Source organism: Poromitra crassiceps, assembly GCF_964638095.1.
Source record: "Poromitra crassiceps genome assembly, chromosome: 10".
NCBI classification, from domain to species: domain Eukaryota; kingdom Metazoa; phylum Chordata; class Actinopteri; order Beryciformes; family Melamphaidae; genus Poromitra; species Poromitra crassiceps.
In genome coordinates this window covers 23816030-23833803 of record NC_139631.1, presented here as the reverse complement: position 1 = coordinate 23833803, position 17774 = coordinate 23816030, and the positions used below count along the sequence as shown (strand labels likewise).

Sequence of the window (17774 nt, the reverse complement as noted above, 5' to 3'; positions counted from 1 at the left end):
CAGCAAGCAACTGATACATGTGACCATTGGGCATGCGCGCACAGACGCACGCACGCACGCACGCACGCACTCACACACACACACACACACACACACACACACACACACACACACACACACACACACACACACACACACACACAAAAGCAAAAACACACAAACGTGCACATTTCAACTCTTCATCATGACTGACACATCTAAGACTCATATTCAACACTGCATGCTGATCCACTGCTACATTTTGACAAAATCTTCAGCATTGGTTTTCACCCTGGGACATTTCCGACAAACCCACCACCAGGTATGAGGTAGCGGTAATGCCCACGCATTATGAGGTATGAGGTAGCAGTGGTGCCCACCATGTATGAGGTAAGCAGTAATGGAAGGATGTTTCGTCAACTATGGGCTAATACATGGCGTGGGAACAACACACTCTCCTCTATAAAAGCATTGTTGTTATTTATAGTTCCCATTACATCACACTGGCCATAGGCAGAGTGCATGCTATAATGTGATACTAGTATAGACAGACGTAAAGAAGCGTTATGCAACGACAGTTAGGCACAAACGACATTATGTCAAAATGCTAAAGGGGTAAGTAAACATGTAAAGATTAAATGTAAAAAAATAAAGTTTTAAGATAGAAATGCATCATCATCAGAGTTACAATTCTCAATCAGAAGTATCTGCTCAGATGTGCAAAGATCTCAGCTCGAAGGGAAAGATGAAGCAGATCACCGGAGCTGCTGTTTGTGAGAGTGACAGGTACAAGACTGTTCTCACATTAACAGCAGTGTGGAGAATATCCTTGTTGAGCAAGAGTATGAAAATACTTATAAGTTGTACTGGTTGATGATACTGGATGTACTGTATACATACCATAACGTGATGCTAGAGTTCTTCTATTTTCTCAAGCTGTAGGCTAACTCAGCTTGTCCAGCATCTTCCATTTACCAAAATATCCTCCTATCATTCTCATGACCGATATGGATGGTCATCTGGTGGAAATTGTAGGCTCAGTTCACATTGACTGTCACATTGTCTTTGCCAAAATAAGAATAAGGCCATCACATCTAATTCCATACTGATATGTTGATCAAATCTAAAAATCTTACACACGTGTACCTGTCTCTAAAATTGAGAAATGAAATTCAACTGCCAAGGCCAGTCTCTGCGATCAAACCTTGAGGTGTGTGTGTGTGTGTGTGTGTGTGTGAGTGTGTGTGTGTGTGTGTGTGTGTGTGAGTGTGTGAGTGTGTGTGTGAGTGTGTGTGTGTGTGTGTGTGTGCGTGCGTGCGTGCGCACGTGCGTGTGTACAGTAATTGAAGTAAACATAGCCTTGTTTGAGAGCTCAGGGATCCCCTGTGTGAGGCGTGTGGTGTGAGCAGCAGCAGGAGCAGCAACCCCATCTCTCACACACATCACACACACATACACACACACACACACACACACACACACACACACACAGAAGATGCCTCTGCAGGATAAGAAAAGAGAGAAAGACGAAGAGGAGGCGAAGAGCAAATAAAAAGTAAAAGAATAGGAGGAAGAAAAGATAACTGATGGAAAGTAGGAGGTAAGAATCATGCAGTCAAAGGCTCCCATGAGCAACGGGAGACAGCCGGCGCATTCATGCATGACTATTTGGAAGTAACTAAGTACAAATACTTTGTTACTGTACTTAAGTAGGATTATCAGGTACTTTCACCTTCACCTATCCCATAGGGTCATTAGGGCGCCGCAGACGATCTGTCGACAAGCTCTCTTGTTGGTGGGTTTGGGGGGAGGGAAGGTGAGTTGGGGAACAGGGAAAAAACATGCGCCCACGGGGGGGGTTGGGTTATAGGGCTGTGGCGATTCACTTATCTCCCGATTCGATACTATCACGATTCTTGGGTGCCGATTCGATTTATATTGCGATTCTTAAGTATTGCGATTCTACGATTATTGCGATTCGATATTACGATTTATTGCGATTTTTGTTTATTTTTTTCTTTTATTTTTTCAGTTTGCTTGCTTTTTTACACTAGATTAGAACATGGGAAAAGTTGAATCATACACTAGAGACTGTATATTATATATCATGAGTAGGGCTGGGCGATATAGTTAAAAACAGGGGCGGACTGGGATCATAATTCAGGCCGGGCGGTTTGAAGCCAGATTTGGGCCGTTTGAAGTCCAATTTTACAATGAGATGCACCCACTTTAACCCTGAAGTGTAATTATTACTTCAGAGTCAGACTAACTAATAAAGTAATAAAACCACTAGTAAACCAGTAGGCGGCACCTGGCCTGCTGTTCAGTGAGTGGCCTGACTGCAAGCACGCAAAAAAAAAAAAAAAAAAAAAAAATTGGCGATTATCGATTCTGGAATAAAAGATCGATTAAAAAAATCGTGACATTAAAAATCGCGATACTTAGGTGAATCGATTTTTTTCCCCCACCCCTATTGGGTTACAGCATTATTTTGTGCTCACACTCATATAGACATTGTGACTAGGGCTGGGTATTGGTTCAAATTTCAAGAATCGATTTGACTCCGATTCACAAGGTTCCGAATCGATTAATCCTGATTCGATTAGATTCCGATTCGATTAATTTCAATATCGATTTGGTTAGTGATACTAAAACATGTTTTTTGAGCTGTAACCTGAATTAAATGACTGTCCAGTTATGTAACACAGGGGTTCCCAACCTTTTTTGTGCCAAGGACCGACAGATACATGGGGAAAAAAGTTGCGGACCGGTTGTCAATTTTAATTTTAGTTACACATATATTTACTCACCAGGTGGTGACAAAGGGTAAAGAACAGCCTTTTCATCTGTCAATAAAGACACTTTCACAATTATGCACAGTGATTTGATTTCAGCCTATATAATTGCTAAAAGTAGATATTAATGATCAAACATTTCCATTTATAAACGTCAACTTGAAACTATGTGTCAACTACCACACACAGCCTATAATATTATAGCCTATGTTTATTTTTATTTTTTTAAGAATTTTTGTTTTTGTTTGTTTGTTTTTTAATTAAAAAATCGATCTCTGGACATATGAATCGATATCAAAGGATTAAAATAAAAATCGATTCAAAATCGGAGAATCAGCCCTAATTGTGACATCATCAGTGATAACAGTGATGAGGTCATAAATCACCAGATGTAGTTATACAGTAGATGCCTCATTCTAGTGGCCAGGCCAATACCATAGTCATGTCATAAATCACTGATGATGTCACAGATGATGTCAACAGTGATGTCACTTGAGCAATTGTGATGTCATCATTGATGTCACTCAAGCAATTGCGATGTCATCAGTGATGTAACAGGACTCAGGAGGACTCATCATTGAGTGATGTCATCAGTCATGTCACTCGAGTAATTGTGATGTGATCAGTGAGTGATGTCATCAGTGATGTCACTCGAACAAATTGTCCCTTCATAAAGCCTTCCGTTTGAGACAGCATACATAGTCAGTGATGTACTCTGACAGACCTGAAGGAATGGCTGCTCGAGCAGAGCATGATGACTCGCAGCTCCACCATGCCGCCAAGGCTGGAGACCTGGACAAACTGAAGACCCTGCTGCAGGAAGAGCGCTTCAGAATGAGGATCAATGAGAGGCAGTTCAACACCCCTCTGGGGCTCGCAGCCTGGCAGGGTCATGCTGCCTGTGTGGCCTACCTGATCACCCACGGAGCCCAGGTAGACCTAGCTGCCTCCTACTACAGGCCTCTGGACTATGCCGTGTACCAGGGTCACCTGGACTGCGTCCGGATCCTCCTGGAAGCCGAGGCCGACCCCAACGGAAGGACAGACGGAAGGGCAGACACCCTGCTCTACTGGGCTGCCAAGGCGGGAAGGCTGGACATACTGCAGGAACTCACGTTCCGTGCTGCTGTTGACATGGACATTGTTCACACCCTCGAGAGGTCTCTCTACATCAGCGCTGAACGCAACCATCTGGACTGCTTCTGCCTGCTGCTCCAAGCCGCTGGCGTTGTGACCCGTGACGTGGCTTCTCACCTGCTGGGAAAGGTGCTGCATAACAGGTGCGATGCGGCCTTTGTCCAGCTACTCTTGGACCACGGCGCCGACCCGGCCCTGGTGATCAGGGAACAGGCACAGCTGGAGGTGAGGGCGGATCCCAAGGCGCTCAGGGTCTTTCTGGAGGCCAAGAGATGTCCTGCCAGTCTGGACCACATCTGTCGGATCCGGATTCGCCAAGCGCTGGGCACACATCGCTTGAACCAAATCCACTCCCTCCCACTAACACAAGTGATGAAGGACTTCCTGCTCCACCAAAACTGACTTGAAGAATTTGAAGAAACTGACTTGAAGTTTATGTATTTTCATTTCCTAGATTTAGTTCTTCAGTGACTGTGTTTCAACCAAATCCAGAACCAGAGATTAAATAAATACCATCAGCATACACCACCTGTATCCAATCCTACTGCTATAATTGGAGAGCTGTGTGTCCATGTGCTCGGTTAATTGTCTTCAGAGTCCCCACACCAGAATTTAGCACGCAAAAATTCGAATTATCTTAATATGTTGTGAGGTTCAGTTAGCTTTGCGCAGAAACAGCCGGTATAAATACTTTTTACTTGATTACATTTCAGAGTCTGTAATTTTTTACTTTTATTTTTGAGTAAACAAGTTGAATCAGTACTTCTACTTTTACCAGTCTTTTTTTTTACACAAGTAACTGTACTTCTACTTAAGTAAAGAATGTGTGTACTTTTCCCATCTCTGACTATATGACAACTCCATGCAAAAATGTGAACTGGATGAAATGCAAAAATGTGGTGTTTTTCACCCCCTCATTTTTAAGCAGTGCAGCCGCTTATAAGTGACTCATCTTTCCGTCCATCCATCCGTCGTAGCACGGGACGTAGCACGGGACGTAGCACGGGACGTAGCACGGGACGTAGCACGGGACGTAGCACGGGACGTAGCACGGGTTTGAGCTGAGATTTCTGTAGCCTGTAGCCTAAGCTGCTCCCCCGGCCCAATGCTCCACATTGGCATGGGAGAAAAGAATAATAATAAAAAAAATGAATAATAAATAAATGAATGAATGAATAAATAAATAAATAATTAAAAAAATATAAGCATAAGCAATCGACAACCTATGTTGCGGGCCGCAGCCCCATCTTCTGTGTGGACAGTACTGAACTCATCTGAGACCTCGAGAGCGCCCGTGCGGCAGCCACCTTATCAACGGGTACGGCAGCCCCGTCGGACAAAAAGGCAAGCATCAAAGGATAAATCAGCCACAGTAAATATTTATCATATCCAAACAGGTGGGGGCGATCTGTGACAACATACATACATACACACACACACACACACACACACACACACACACACACACACACACACACACACACACACACACACACACACACACACACGCCTGAAATCAATTGGGTCTCCTTGCTTAGCCTCAACAGATGGCATCGAGTGTATAAACCTGCACCGCTGACTTCAGAACCTGGGTGTGATTTGTATTTTCTCACTGGCGTTTTCTTGAACCTTCAGGGCATCAAGCTCCCATTTGTTTCTGACCCTGCTGCCTTCCCAGGTGTCTCACAAGCATTCAGTCACAAACGACTGTTGACCAACGATGATGATGATGATGCTGGTGGTGATGATGATGATGACGATGAAGGTTACCTGAACTGAGCGAGCAGCAGGCCTCCCAGGGAGGAGCCACAGATGGAGAAGCCCATGGCGATGACACCGTTCCAGAAGCCCAGCTCCCTGGCCGTCATGTGGTGGTCCAGCAGGAAGAGGGGGAACATGGTCACCGCCCCCTGCTCACCTACACACACAGCGAGAGGAGAGGGAGGTGGAGGGAGGAGGAGGAGGAGCAGGAGAGAAAGGACAATGAGAGATAGAAAGAGGAGAAGAGGGAAGGAATTGCCCTGTTAAGATATTTCAATGTTTCTGCAGATTTAAACACATTTAAGACTTTTTAAGACCATTACGAATGCAATATAATACCTATTTCATGCCCATACTGGCAAAAAAAAAAGTACAGAGGATTTTTAGCTAGAACATTTTAGCAATGTCCAAATCAGGGAACATGGTTTGAAACAGCTCACCTATGTCTTCATTACCGTTATGATTGATGTTTAGCTACTGTGCGTAAAGTCCAGAAACATCACAACACACTAGCTGGGTGTGCTCAGATCAATTCTGACCGGGCTGCACAGTTTGCATTAGTGATTATTGGTTCAATTTTGGTTTGGTTTTGTAGTTTCCTTCAGAGTGTGATCAATTTAAAAAGAAATCCCCCAAACATATTTAAAAGTGAGACTGAATTTAATGCATCTTTATCAAAGTAACATTAACTTCATAATCCAATACAATTTTAAGACCTGTCAAAATTGTATTTAAGACATTTTAAGGCCTCAAATTCAGATGCTTGATTTTTAGACTTTTTAAGGACGCGTGGAAGCCCCGAATGTAGGTAAAATGCTAAAGGCGGTATCAGACACTGTGGAGAAAAATATATCAACATTCAAGATAGACCAAAGATTTACCAAGGTAGGCTATGTCTCTCTGACTAAGCATTACTATTCTTCACAGGAAGAGGACAGAGAAAACACAGGCCAATTGCAATCACTGTCAACTGCCATGATTGTGTTGTATCAAACTGTTTGCAAGACGAGCCAACGTGGTTTTCCTGAGATGACGACTGCAGAATCAAATAGAGCATACCTAGGCCAATTCTTGGAAAGTGTCAATAATAGATGCCTGACAAGAAAAGGAATACCCACAGTCACTTCGTCAAACGGGGGCGTAGCACTTTTCCTAAAGCACGAGAAGGAAAACGCAACAAAAACGGCGAGAAACTTGGGAAGATGAAACGGGAGCCTCACAAAGACCTCTCAGTCAAATGAAAAGTTTCTGTCAGACGGCCAGACTTCCTGTGTGGCGTCGAGCATGCGGGTAGTAATGTTCTATCAAATGCTACAGTCAAATATTCAGTGGCGCTGACAATACGCCGTTATTATATTAATGGAGACTGACTTCACAAAGGAAGCGGGAGACCACAGAGCTGTGTGAGTGACAGCTCGGCTCCCAGACTGCTGTCAAAGACGACGCAACACAACCAACTATTCACTCACTCACTCACTCAGCCAGGAGCAGGAGGAGACAAACAAAAGTAGAGAAAGAGGCAGGAAAGACAGACATAGATGAAACAGACACTGAAATGGGGGGGGGGGGGGGGGGGCACAAAACACAAAAGAGAAAAAAAAACAGAGGAAGCTGCGAAGCTCCCAGTGATGGGGGGGTGCAGAAGCAGAACGCGAGTGTCACCGCTCTGACGATTGTCTGTGTAGGAACCACCTCTCTCACTTCCCTCTGTCACTCTTTCTTCACTGTCGGCAGGTTAAACCATGGGAAATACACCCGGCAACGGTTCAATTCAGTTTGGCTGTAAAGGTTCATTTAGCCTCAGTGGTAGCCAACCAGAAGTGCCTGTACAGCAGTGATTTTTCCAAACTGTGGACCTGCCTGTCTGGAAAAGTGATGTGTCTGTTGCTATGCCATGCTGCCCTGATATATATATATAAATGATAATCATGATTATCATGCTGTCGTGCTCGCCCTGTTCCTCAGACACTACGCATGCACATGCTCGCCCGCTTAACTGGCATGTGCGAATGCCGGCCCCCTTATTATAGTAGTGAGATTACCCTTAGATTTTGAAACATCATACATTTTTATTGAACTTAAAAATATATATATAATAATAATCTTAGAGCTGTCATCTTCTGTTCTCGACTCGAGCTGAAACTACACGCACCAAAGCTTTGGAGGAGGGGCAGAGCGCACCACTGCGAGGGAAAGGGGTGCGCTGCATTTACAACACAAGACAAAACAAGAGCAACATCGCTAAACAGAATGTGGCAGGTTTTATCACAGTTTTATCTCGATTTTCTTGTTTTCATGATTGTGGGAAGCCAAAATCTTGATCACGATTAGTATTTGATTAATTGTGCAGCCCTAATGTGTGTGTCCTCGAAATCAAACCATAATTGTACATTTGAAGCTGTTTGTATTTATCTTCAGCACTTATAGGTCTACCGAGTTAAAGGCTACGTGAACAAACAATAAAACCGAATTCTACCGGTGTATTATACATGTAGGGCCTACTGTACAACAGGACAGAGTGCTAATTTTACTATAGAGTAATAAAGGCAATAGATAGGCTAGACAGGTATGTACATGTTACTCTCTAATTGGATGTGAAAGTCGTGTGGGGTTAGCCCTGACTTAACGGTCAGTGCAGAGCTGTTTGGACGGTGCTGTGTGTAGCCATACTATAGACAGTCAGAAAGAAGAAAGTCAACCTTGGCGGCAGCAGTACACACTGATGCCTGGGTTGTTTACCCAATAGTTCTGTGCTCGTGCGCCTCTGCCTTGCCTGTTGTTCTGCTCAGAGCTCAGAGCTCTCACAGTCCTGCCATCAGCTAATTATTTCCTTTAAGAGGGGGGTTGGAGTGGGGGGGCTGTGGGGGGGGCGTGCAGACAAACACAACAAGGCTGATTATGCCTTTCTATAAATATTCTCAAAGCAACAATTGTCCATTTCAGCAGGGATTTCATTAGACATCCACAAAGATTAAACAAGCAGAGCGGAGGGGAAGAAGGGGTAGAACAAGAGGGGGGGCGGGGGGCAAGAAGGGGTAGAACAAGAGGGGGGGAGGGGGGCAAGAGAAAGTCAGAGATGGAGAGAAGAGATGAGACAGTAAGTGGGAAAAAGGGACATGGGGGGGCAATTAGAAAAAGGGAGATAAAGAGCGGGGAAAGAGAGATGTAATGCACAGAACCAACGAGTTCCACATGATGGGAGAGAACGAAGAGCAGCCAGGGATGAAGACAGCTACAGAGTAGGAGAGGAGGCAGATGAACAGAGACAAAGAGGAGTTCATTGTTTTTATGTAACCTAAATGTCAGCATCATTTTACTTGAAAAGACAAAAAAAACAACAGTATATCTACCAAGGGTATACCATTTACTAGGGGTGGGGGGGGGGGATCGATATCGCAATGTTTTGTGGGCAATATATCGTATCGTATCGAATGCCAAGTATCGTGATATTTTATTATACAAAATGTCAAGTGCATGCAACATTTATGACAGGCTTTTATGACAGTGTTGGTCAGTCTGTCTGCTTGACAGTCCCATTTTACTGCAATAAAAATGATTGAAGTGAGATGAACAGACTGGAAACTGTATCTCATTAGATAAAACAGATGTTGACGTTTTTTTCCTTTGGGGACATCATTTGCAGTTGAAAAAAGGTAATAAATCACAGTATATCGCAATATCGCAATACTCAATATATCGCAATACTAGCATATCACAACACTATCGGACCGATAATACCGATAACATCGTATCGTGAGGCATCTGGTGATTACCACCCACCCCCACCATTTACTATGCCATTTGACAAACATATCTACTGTTTGAAATATACAGTACTGTACATTTAAAAATGTTACACATAAAAGCTTTAGTCCAGCCGTCTAAGGACCAACTCCTATGACAAGACAGAGAAAGAGGAAGATTATGTCAGAGTGTGTGTGTGTGTGTGTGGGGGGGGGAGGGGGTTGGCTAGGCAGTGCAGAGAGGGCTCAGGGCAGGATGAGGGCGAGAGGTCGATGAGGACAGTGGGGTCACATCCCGATGTCCATGCTGCGGCTCAGACAAAAGGGCTGGAGAATCAGGGGAGATCACCGAGGACACACAGTCACAGCAATATCACTCCCCCGGCCAAGGCCATGGTGGACAAAGACAGCTTCACACACAGCCCATGCTTGAGTGAATATAGAACCACTACCACGCACATGCATACATGCACATACATACACACACACACACACACACACACACACACACGCGCGCGCACACATGCACGCACGCGCACCTTTCAACTCCTCACACTCCCTGAGGACACAACAGTAAACAGAGCCATGACCACACACCTTCAATGCACACTTTCATAATACCCCCTATGCATATTTGCCTATTGACACACACACCACTATACGAGTCCCTGAAGGACCACACAGATGTCAAGGAGTTCTCTGTGGCCCTCAGGGCCAAAGACCATGGGAACCTTCTCTCTAGAACTAGACAGAAACAAGAACAGCTATCTGTACAACTCCACCCAGCCCTGCTAGGTTACTAGGTTTGGTTGTGTTTGTTGTTTGTGTTTGTCTTCTGACAGATAATACAAAATCAATAGCCATTGAAAGGACGGGCTATGTCAGAGCTGATGCATTGTTCTCATCAACAGAAAGTGTCAACTAATAGCACTGTGTGACCAAATACTCTTGAAAGAATGTTATACAACAATAAAAAGTCACATTGTGCAGGGCCTTGGTTGTGTTACATCAGAACAAAAAATGTGGTAATCCACCTTTTAAAAAGGCAATCTGGGCTACAGAAGCCAGAGTACATATATGGGGCTGCACAGTATCGCTGGTTAGTAGTCAAACCAAGTGATGATGGCCATGCGAGACTGTGGAGTTGAATTTGCTGAGGTCAGGCCTTTATTCTGAGTTTCTGACAAATTAAACATCTAGAATAAATGAGACGACATGAATGAGCGCATACACTGTTTTTCCCCCCTATTTCTCATGCCTGTATGTACCAAGGTCTCTGCATGGATAGATCGTTTTTTTTCTAACGCTCTCTCTCTCTCAAGGCACCATGTGGTGGCTGTTCATTAATTCATCCCCCCCTTCAGCCTCCCTCCCTGCAGTCCTCCTCATTCCCCCTGGAAAATAGTGCCCCCCCAACCCCCACCCCCGCAAGTTCCCCTCTTCTCTCTCATCCACCCTCTTCCACACCAAACCCCCATATCTCTCGGAAACAATTTCGCTGCCTGGACTACGGCTCTCACCTCATCATTGGGACAGGAGGACAGGACACATTCAAACGGTCCCTCCTCTCTCTATCCATCCGACCATCTCTCCGTACACCTGGTCACTTCCCGGAGGAGGCCATCGTCAGGGTCCCCCCCCTCCTCCGTGGCGGGCCCTCCCATCTCTGGCTGTCATTCACATCTCATGTCGGTCATACAGGGCTACTGGCCCCCCACCTCTGGAAAGCCCCAGCCCCTACGTCCCCATCACACGGCTGCAGCACTTAGCCTAGGGCTGCTCAGTTAATTGTGTAGAATCATGTGTCACCATTTTAATTTCTAAAATTAAGAATCAGAGAATATTGGGAGTACAGTATCTGCAATGCATTTCATTTCCATTAGAATGTCGACTGTAGTTGAAAGTAGCCACGATGTTGATAAAAGATGACAAAGCTGCAGTAACATTATTTTTTTCCCTTTAAATTGACACATCATGTCTGTGTGGATGTAACAACAATGCACTTTCAACAACAAAAAGTCACATAATGGTGATTAAAAAGGATAAGACGCTTACCTCACGATATGATTTAATACACAATATGGGGTTCACGATTTAATACAGCCACGATACGATATAATAAATAATTAGATGTTAGATGACAACTAAGTACTGCAGAATTTTGTATTTTTCTTTCTTTTGTGATTTAAAAATGTCCTTACAAAGTGCAAATAATATAATTTGGATAGAGAGCTTGTGAAATTGTGATTGAATTTGAAACTAATGCTTCCCTCCCTCCCTCCTTCCTTTTCTGCATCCCTGCCTGCAGTCTACCCAGACAGTTCTCCCATCATGCCTCTGGCCTCGGATGGCACACAGGTCACAGTTCAGACAAAGAGCGTGGAAGGAAAGAGTCGACACTAGGGATGTCACGATACTAGAATTTCTACTTTGATACCGATACCCAGGAAAATATTGATACTCGATACAATTTTCGATACAGCGGAGGGGGGGATGACAACACATCTAGACTAGAGGCATAAAAAATAAACGAAGACAGATGGATGGACAGACGTACGTGCAATTCTCCATAATCTAGGCCCGATAAAACTCATTAAAAACTTTGCACTTACACAGCAGATTACCCCTGCTCTAGTCATCAGCCTATCAGAACACTTTGAGCTTGTTGAAGCAACAGATAACCACCAATGATAGGGAGTGGGAAATCAGTAGTATGTTTGATTTATCATTAAGAGAAAGCACTACTGATATCCATAATGTTGCAAATGAGTATTGTATCCGTTTCAAATTTTTAGTATTGATTTTTATCGATCGATAGTTACTATCGATACATTTGACATCGCTAGTCGACGCTCTGTTGCATTTTTGGAAACAGCCGCTAGAGGCGCTACGGTAGCGCCAAAGCAGTGCCGCCGACATCTTGGCCCTAAAATCAGCCTTGCATCAACAACAGCAGCAGTACAATGCAGACAGAGAGGACACCATGACCGGGAAGGAAAATAGAAAAATAAGCTGTTTGTCAATTTACTGCAGAAACTCTGACAGTAAACATGCCATTCATCGTTTCCCCAAAGACCCTGGAAGGGTCACTAAAAGATTACTTCTAAAGGACGAAAGGATCACTAAACTTTTCTATCCAGGTTCAGTCTCTCCAGGCCTATTAATCTATCTGCTACATTTTTAAATGACTTTACATTTACTTGAATGTTTGTTATGGGTAGATTTATACATGGTTGCAAATTCTACATTGACATTTTTGTTTTTTATTCTAGAAATGGTCTGGATATACTGTTGTAGTCAGTGATTATTTTTTTTACAGCAAAATATGTGTAATGCAGTTTATTGGACACTTGGAGCTAAACTTTCATCAATAAATAATAAATAAATAAATGTTTTCTTTCCAATTAGTGAATTTAATTTGTAAATCTGAACCCATGATTTCAAAGTGCTGTATTTGTTATTTAATAAATGAAATTGAGAACGACAAATAATATGTTTAACATGTTTCTACTTTGATTCATAGATTGAATAAGTAAATAGTTAGGATAGTATGCATATTTATAATATTTCTTCATTATTCAACTGGCAGAGGTACTTTCTATCACACTTTGTATGCGGGATGTTTCACTGGATGCTGTTTTTCCCATAGACATGTTTCACTTAAGGGCCAAAATGGCGGAGGCGTAGCTCTCCTGCTGCACGCTGATGTTGCAATGGAACGATCAATTGAGTGTAATTTCTTATCAATGTACGTTCAATCTTTGGTTCAGACACAAGGATCACTCTGATTGGCTGCTGGGCTGGACACAGCGCAAACTCAAAGAGTTCATTAGGAGTGAACGCAAGAGAGGGGTCTGTGTGCTAGTGTGTATGAGGGGGGTTCAGACAGGCAGATCACCAGTCTCGCACAAACATACCCACACACCCCTTGAACAAAAGCAATACTGTCTCAAATACGCAATTATGCTGGCACATCTAGGCCTAATCTAAAATGTTCCACAAGCTTCTTTTTTTGCCAAAGGTGGCAAATATTCTGCCTACTGTATTACACCAGGCAGTAGAGATGTCACAATTATAGTGACCAAAATTATCACTATTAATGTCGGCGCATCCCTAGTACTAACAAATGACAGTGCCATTGATAAATCTACAGCTAAATCATAACAATGAAAACATGAAGAGTGATTATGACTGTAATCATGAGGGTGGGGGGTGAGGGGGTTGAGAGCGAGTATTAGGGGGGAGCCCCCTAGACAGATTAGGGGGTCCAGCCAGTCTTGATGTTTGGTCTAGCAGTGTCGTCTGCTGGAGCTCATCCGATTACTAAGCCACCCTTAACTCTCTCTCAATAACACATACTACTAAGTACAAAGGCATATACATTCAAACACATACAGGGACTATGCAAATGTAAAGGGACTGAATACATTCCCACCCACCCACTTACATACAGTACACACAAACATGATGTGGCGTCTTCATTTCAGTTTCCAAACGCCATAGACACAAAGACACTCTAATCCTTACGTAATCCCCTTCTGCTACCAAACACCTGGCCATACCAACTCTCTCTCTCCCACACAGATGCTCCACTGTTCCAAAACTACTTCAGAATTATGCTTACTAAAAGGGAGTATCTCATTCAAATGCAAACTTTCTAAACGAACTTGATTGATATTCAAAATAACTATTCTTCTTCAAGTTCACAAGGCTTATAAGCAGATATTCGTGACACTAAAACAATTGTGTTAACTTGAGCTGAACTTGTCCTATTTACAAAGACAACCTTCTGTGAGTTACAGACTGTCCAATAAATGCCTACTGATCATTACCTCCGTCACTCCTTCAGCAGACTCAGGCGTCACCACAGCCATCATTGACATGCCAACAGAGACATCTAGTGGTGAAATATGGGTCCAACGTCTGTCCAAAAAGGCAAGAACTAAGAACTACAGTGTGGTTGAGTTCCAGATGGACAGACTACACACAAACTAGAGACAAGTTTACAATGGAACACAATAAACCATTTCAGGGCAACTACTGCAGGAGTGTTGTGTTGAGATAATACCAAATGCTATTTGGCTTTCCCTAGCTTTCCAACATCTGAAAGTTGGTCCCCGGGCGCTGGAAATAAAAAGTGACCACTGCTCCTGGCCTGCCCCCTGGAGGAAAGGACAAGCCTGGATGGGTCAAATGCAGAGGACATATTTCACCGGCCACCGTCAGCATGAGTGTGTGTTGTGGCCGCATGCATGTGTTGCAGTGTTCGTGTGACAATAAAGACGGGCTTCCGTCTGAAATCGTGTTTTTTTTTTTTTAGCTTCAAGTTTGTATGTTTTTTGTCTACTCTATACATATAGGCGTAACTCACTAATCCAAAAGAGTAGTTTGAATCAGTCTGTGCTGTACACACACACACACACACACACACACACACACACACAAAATCGGGAATAAGTTCACACAGATGATCATTGTTAATAAGATTAGGCCTAGGTAGTAGAAATGTAAAGGTAAGCATTTAGGCCTAATTGATGACAGTCTCCAGTATTTGAGTATTTATGTCAATGAGGGTAATCCTCCATTCTGTAATAGGGTTCCCAGTTCCCACACTTGAACATCAAATTAAAGGACTTTTCAATGACTTTCAGTGTCTTTCTCAAAATTGCCATGATTTGGTCTCAGCTTTCCCCCTGAAGTCCTGGTGAGATCCATCATTTTAAAACGAATGAACTCTCCAACACAGGTTTTGTATGCAAAGTACTGATCGTAGGATGGAAAGGAGCTGAGACATACCGATATATATTATTTTCATTAAAAAATCAAGTAATTTTAAGGCCAACCAATCATTTTCAAAAGCTTTTATGCTTTACTGTATTTTTCTGAAATCCACAAACATTCTAATATTTTCAAGGAATGTGGCAGCCCTGATTATAATCATGCGTTTGCCCATTAGTCAGACTCACCCAATTTGTATGTGAGCACATACAAGATGATCCAAGGGGTGCCGGGCACTGCCAGCAGTTTCCTCCACACCCTCCATGGCCTCATAACTTCTGCTCCCTGCCCTCCCTTCCTGCTCCCATCTGCCTGCTGGCCCCTCAGATTCTCATCATCCAGCACAGGGGCTCCCCACACAAACAGAGCCACGCCTGCATACACAAACGTCAGCAGTATAAACATCCAGCTCCATCCGGCCACGTCGATCACAGCTAGTAGCCCGCCTCCGGCGAACACTGACCCAGCTTTATAGCCCACTACCTGAGCTGTGTTCCCCAGGCCCAGCTCCCCACGACCCTTCAGTAATGCAACTGCTGCCCCATCTACAGCAATATCCTGGACTGAGGCCAGGGAGTTCATGGCCAACAGGGTCGCTCCTACTCCCCAGATATGAGGCTCTGGGGCCAGGGCAGCACTGGAGACGCATGTCAGCGCCAGCCCAGACACGGTCGCCACCAGCCAGCGACGCTTGGTGCCGATCCGGTCCACCAAAGGCGCCCAGAGCACCTTGAGAACCCAGGGGAAGTAGAGGATCTTGGTCAAGCCAATGCGGGTGAGAGAGTGGCCAGCTCCGCGCAGGTAGACAGGGAGCAGGGAGGACTGGAGACCGTAGGGGATGCCCTGGACAAAGTACAGCAGGCCCAGGAAGACTAGTTTGTCATTCATGGTCTACCTCAAAAGTGACCCACTGACAGGCTGCGGTGGTCCATTGGTGAGGTCATTGTGACTATTCTGATTATGGGGGGGCAAGTCAAATGGACCCGTTGGTCAGGATGAACTGAGTGACCTGAAATGAAAAAGGGAGAAATACAGTAGGGTTCAGGCGTGTTGATTGTACTGTTCTCTCTGTGTTAAACCTGGCTAGATGTGAACGTGTTGCTAAAGATACACATTCACAGTCTGTGTTAAAGTAGCCTTTGAGGAGAGGCATCTAATGCTGCTGTAGGCTAACATTACTTCACTAACCAGCTCATTACGTTAGCTTTTTGTATAGAAACATGGTAGGCTATACAGTTGTGCAGTGGTGACCACATACATGTGTTTTCATCATTTTATATTTTCCAAAACACAAGCCGCATCGTTGGCATTTTCCTGACAGCTATTAATAACTGGCTGTCACATTAACTGGCTAGCTAACCTAGCTAACATTACCTTACTGTCAAGCTGAAATCAATGCACGAATAGCTAACGGAATTACATAACTTGTCGACATTAATTGGGGCTATGCTGTAACAGTGCACAAACAGCCCCAGATAAGATAAATGTTGACACATACTTAAAAGGTAGAATTAGTTAGCGTGATGCTAGCTAACCGGAGGTGCTCCGCTTGTTTATAGTGGGGTGGACTCTGTGTTGGGTTGCCAAGTTCTGCAATAACAACCCCCCTTAGAGTGGATGCTCAAATCGGCTACCGGTACAGTAAGTAAGATTTACTTTTGTTTCACGTTCATCAAGGTGTTGGCCTAGCACCTGCTTCATTATTCTAAATTTCTTGTGAAATTGTGATATATTACTCCACTTTTAATGTGATATATTACGCCAGTTTTAAAAGCAAGTTTGGTAAACCAACCTGGCAACCCAAGGCTGTCTGTCTGTCAATAGTATGAAACTTCATTGGTTGACAAGTCTCTTAAGTGGGCGTGGCAGACGAAACCTCTGTGGCACAGATACAGGAAGTGACTGGAAGTTGGGGTGTCTAGTCTCTATCTATATTCATGTCTCCGGTTACATTACGATTACAACTCGGCCTGCAGAGCTGCAGAGCCGTAGAGAGGAGAAGCCCCTGACTGCAGTACGCAGATCGGAGAGTGGCTCAACGTGGGCGGAGTCAAACGCGCACTCAAAGTAAAACTCAGCTCTTTCTTCTTCTATCAGATCTTCGGCAGTGTGCACGCTTCTAGGCGTATTACTGCCCTCCGCAGGATAAAGTTCATAGTGACTCTTTTTACAGTGTTTATCATGTAGGAAAACTACTCTAATATATCTGTAAAAATCCTGTTGAACAAGATCGTATTTTTATGACATTGTCTGGAAATTCCTGCTTATCAAACTGAACCAACAAACAGTGCTGTGATTCCTTTCTCTGCCCATTGAATAAATCTATTATCACTTGCAGCTGGCTTAAAGTCTGGGTCAAAGCTCAGCCACCTCAATATTATTTCTTTCTGAATTTTAAGTTGTTTCACTAGACAAAACCAGGTATCTATAGAAAACCTAACCCATCGACTCTGAATATCACTGTGTTTAGCAGCTAGTGGGGATCCTAGCAGACTTTGTATAGGTGAATCCATCAGTGACTACAACACATTATTATTGTAATGTTCTGTGTAGGTGTTAGGATATTTTTTACCTAATATTC

The 17774-nt window shown here is 43.8% G+C and overlaps 1 protein-coding gene across 1 annotated transcript in view; it reads right to left on the bottom strand.

Moving 5' to 3' along the window:
- Positions 1-16744, bottom strand: part of LOC310783236 (major facilitator superfamily domain-containing protein 3-like) — a 29290-nt gene extending 12546 nt beyond the window's left edge. The window contains exons 1-3 of the mRNA XM_083644055.1: positions 16692-16744; positions 15382-16202; positions 5682-5829 (exon numbers count right to left, since the gene is read on the bottom strand). Coding sequence (XP_083500181.1) covers positions 5682-5829; positions 15382-16081 — 848 coding nt within the window. The 5' untranslated portion in view covers positions 16082-16202; positions 16692-16744. The remainder of the gene's footprint in view (positions 1-5681; positions 5830-15381; positions 16203-16691) is intronic.
- Positions 16745-17774: the final 1030 nt, after the last annotated feature.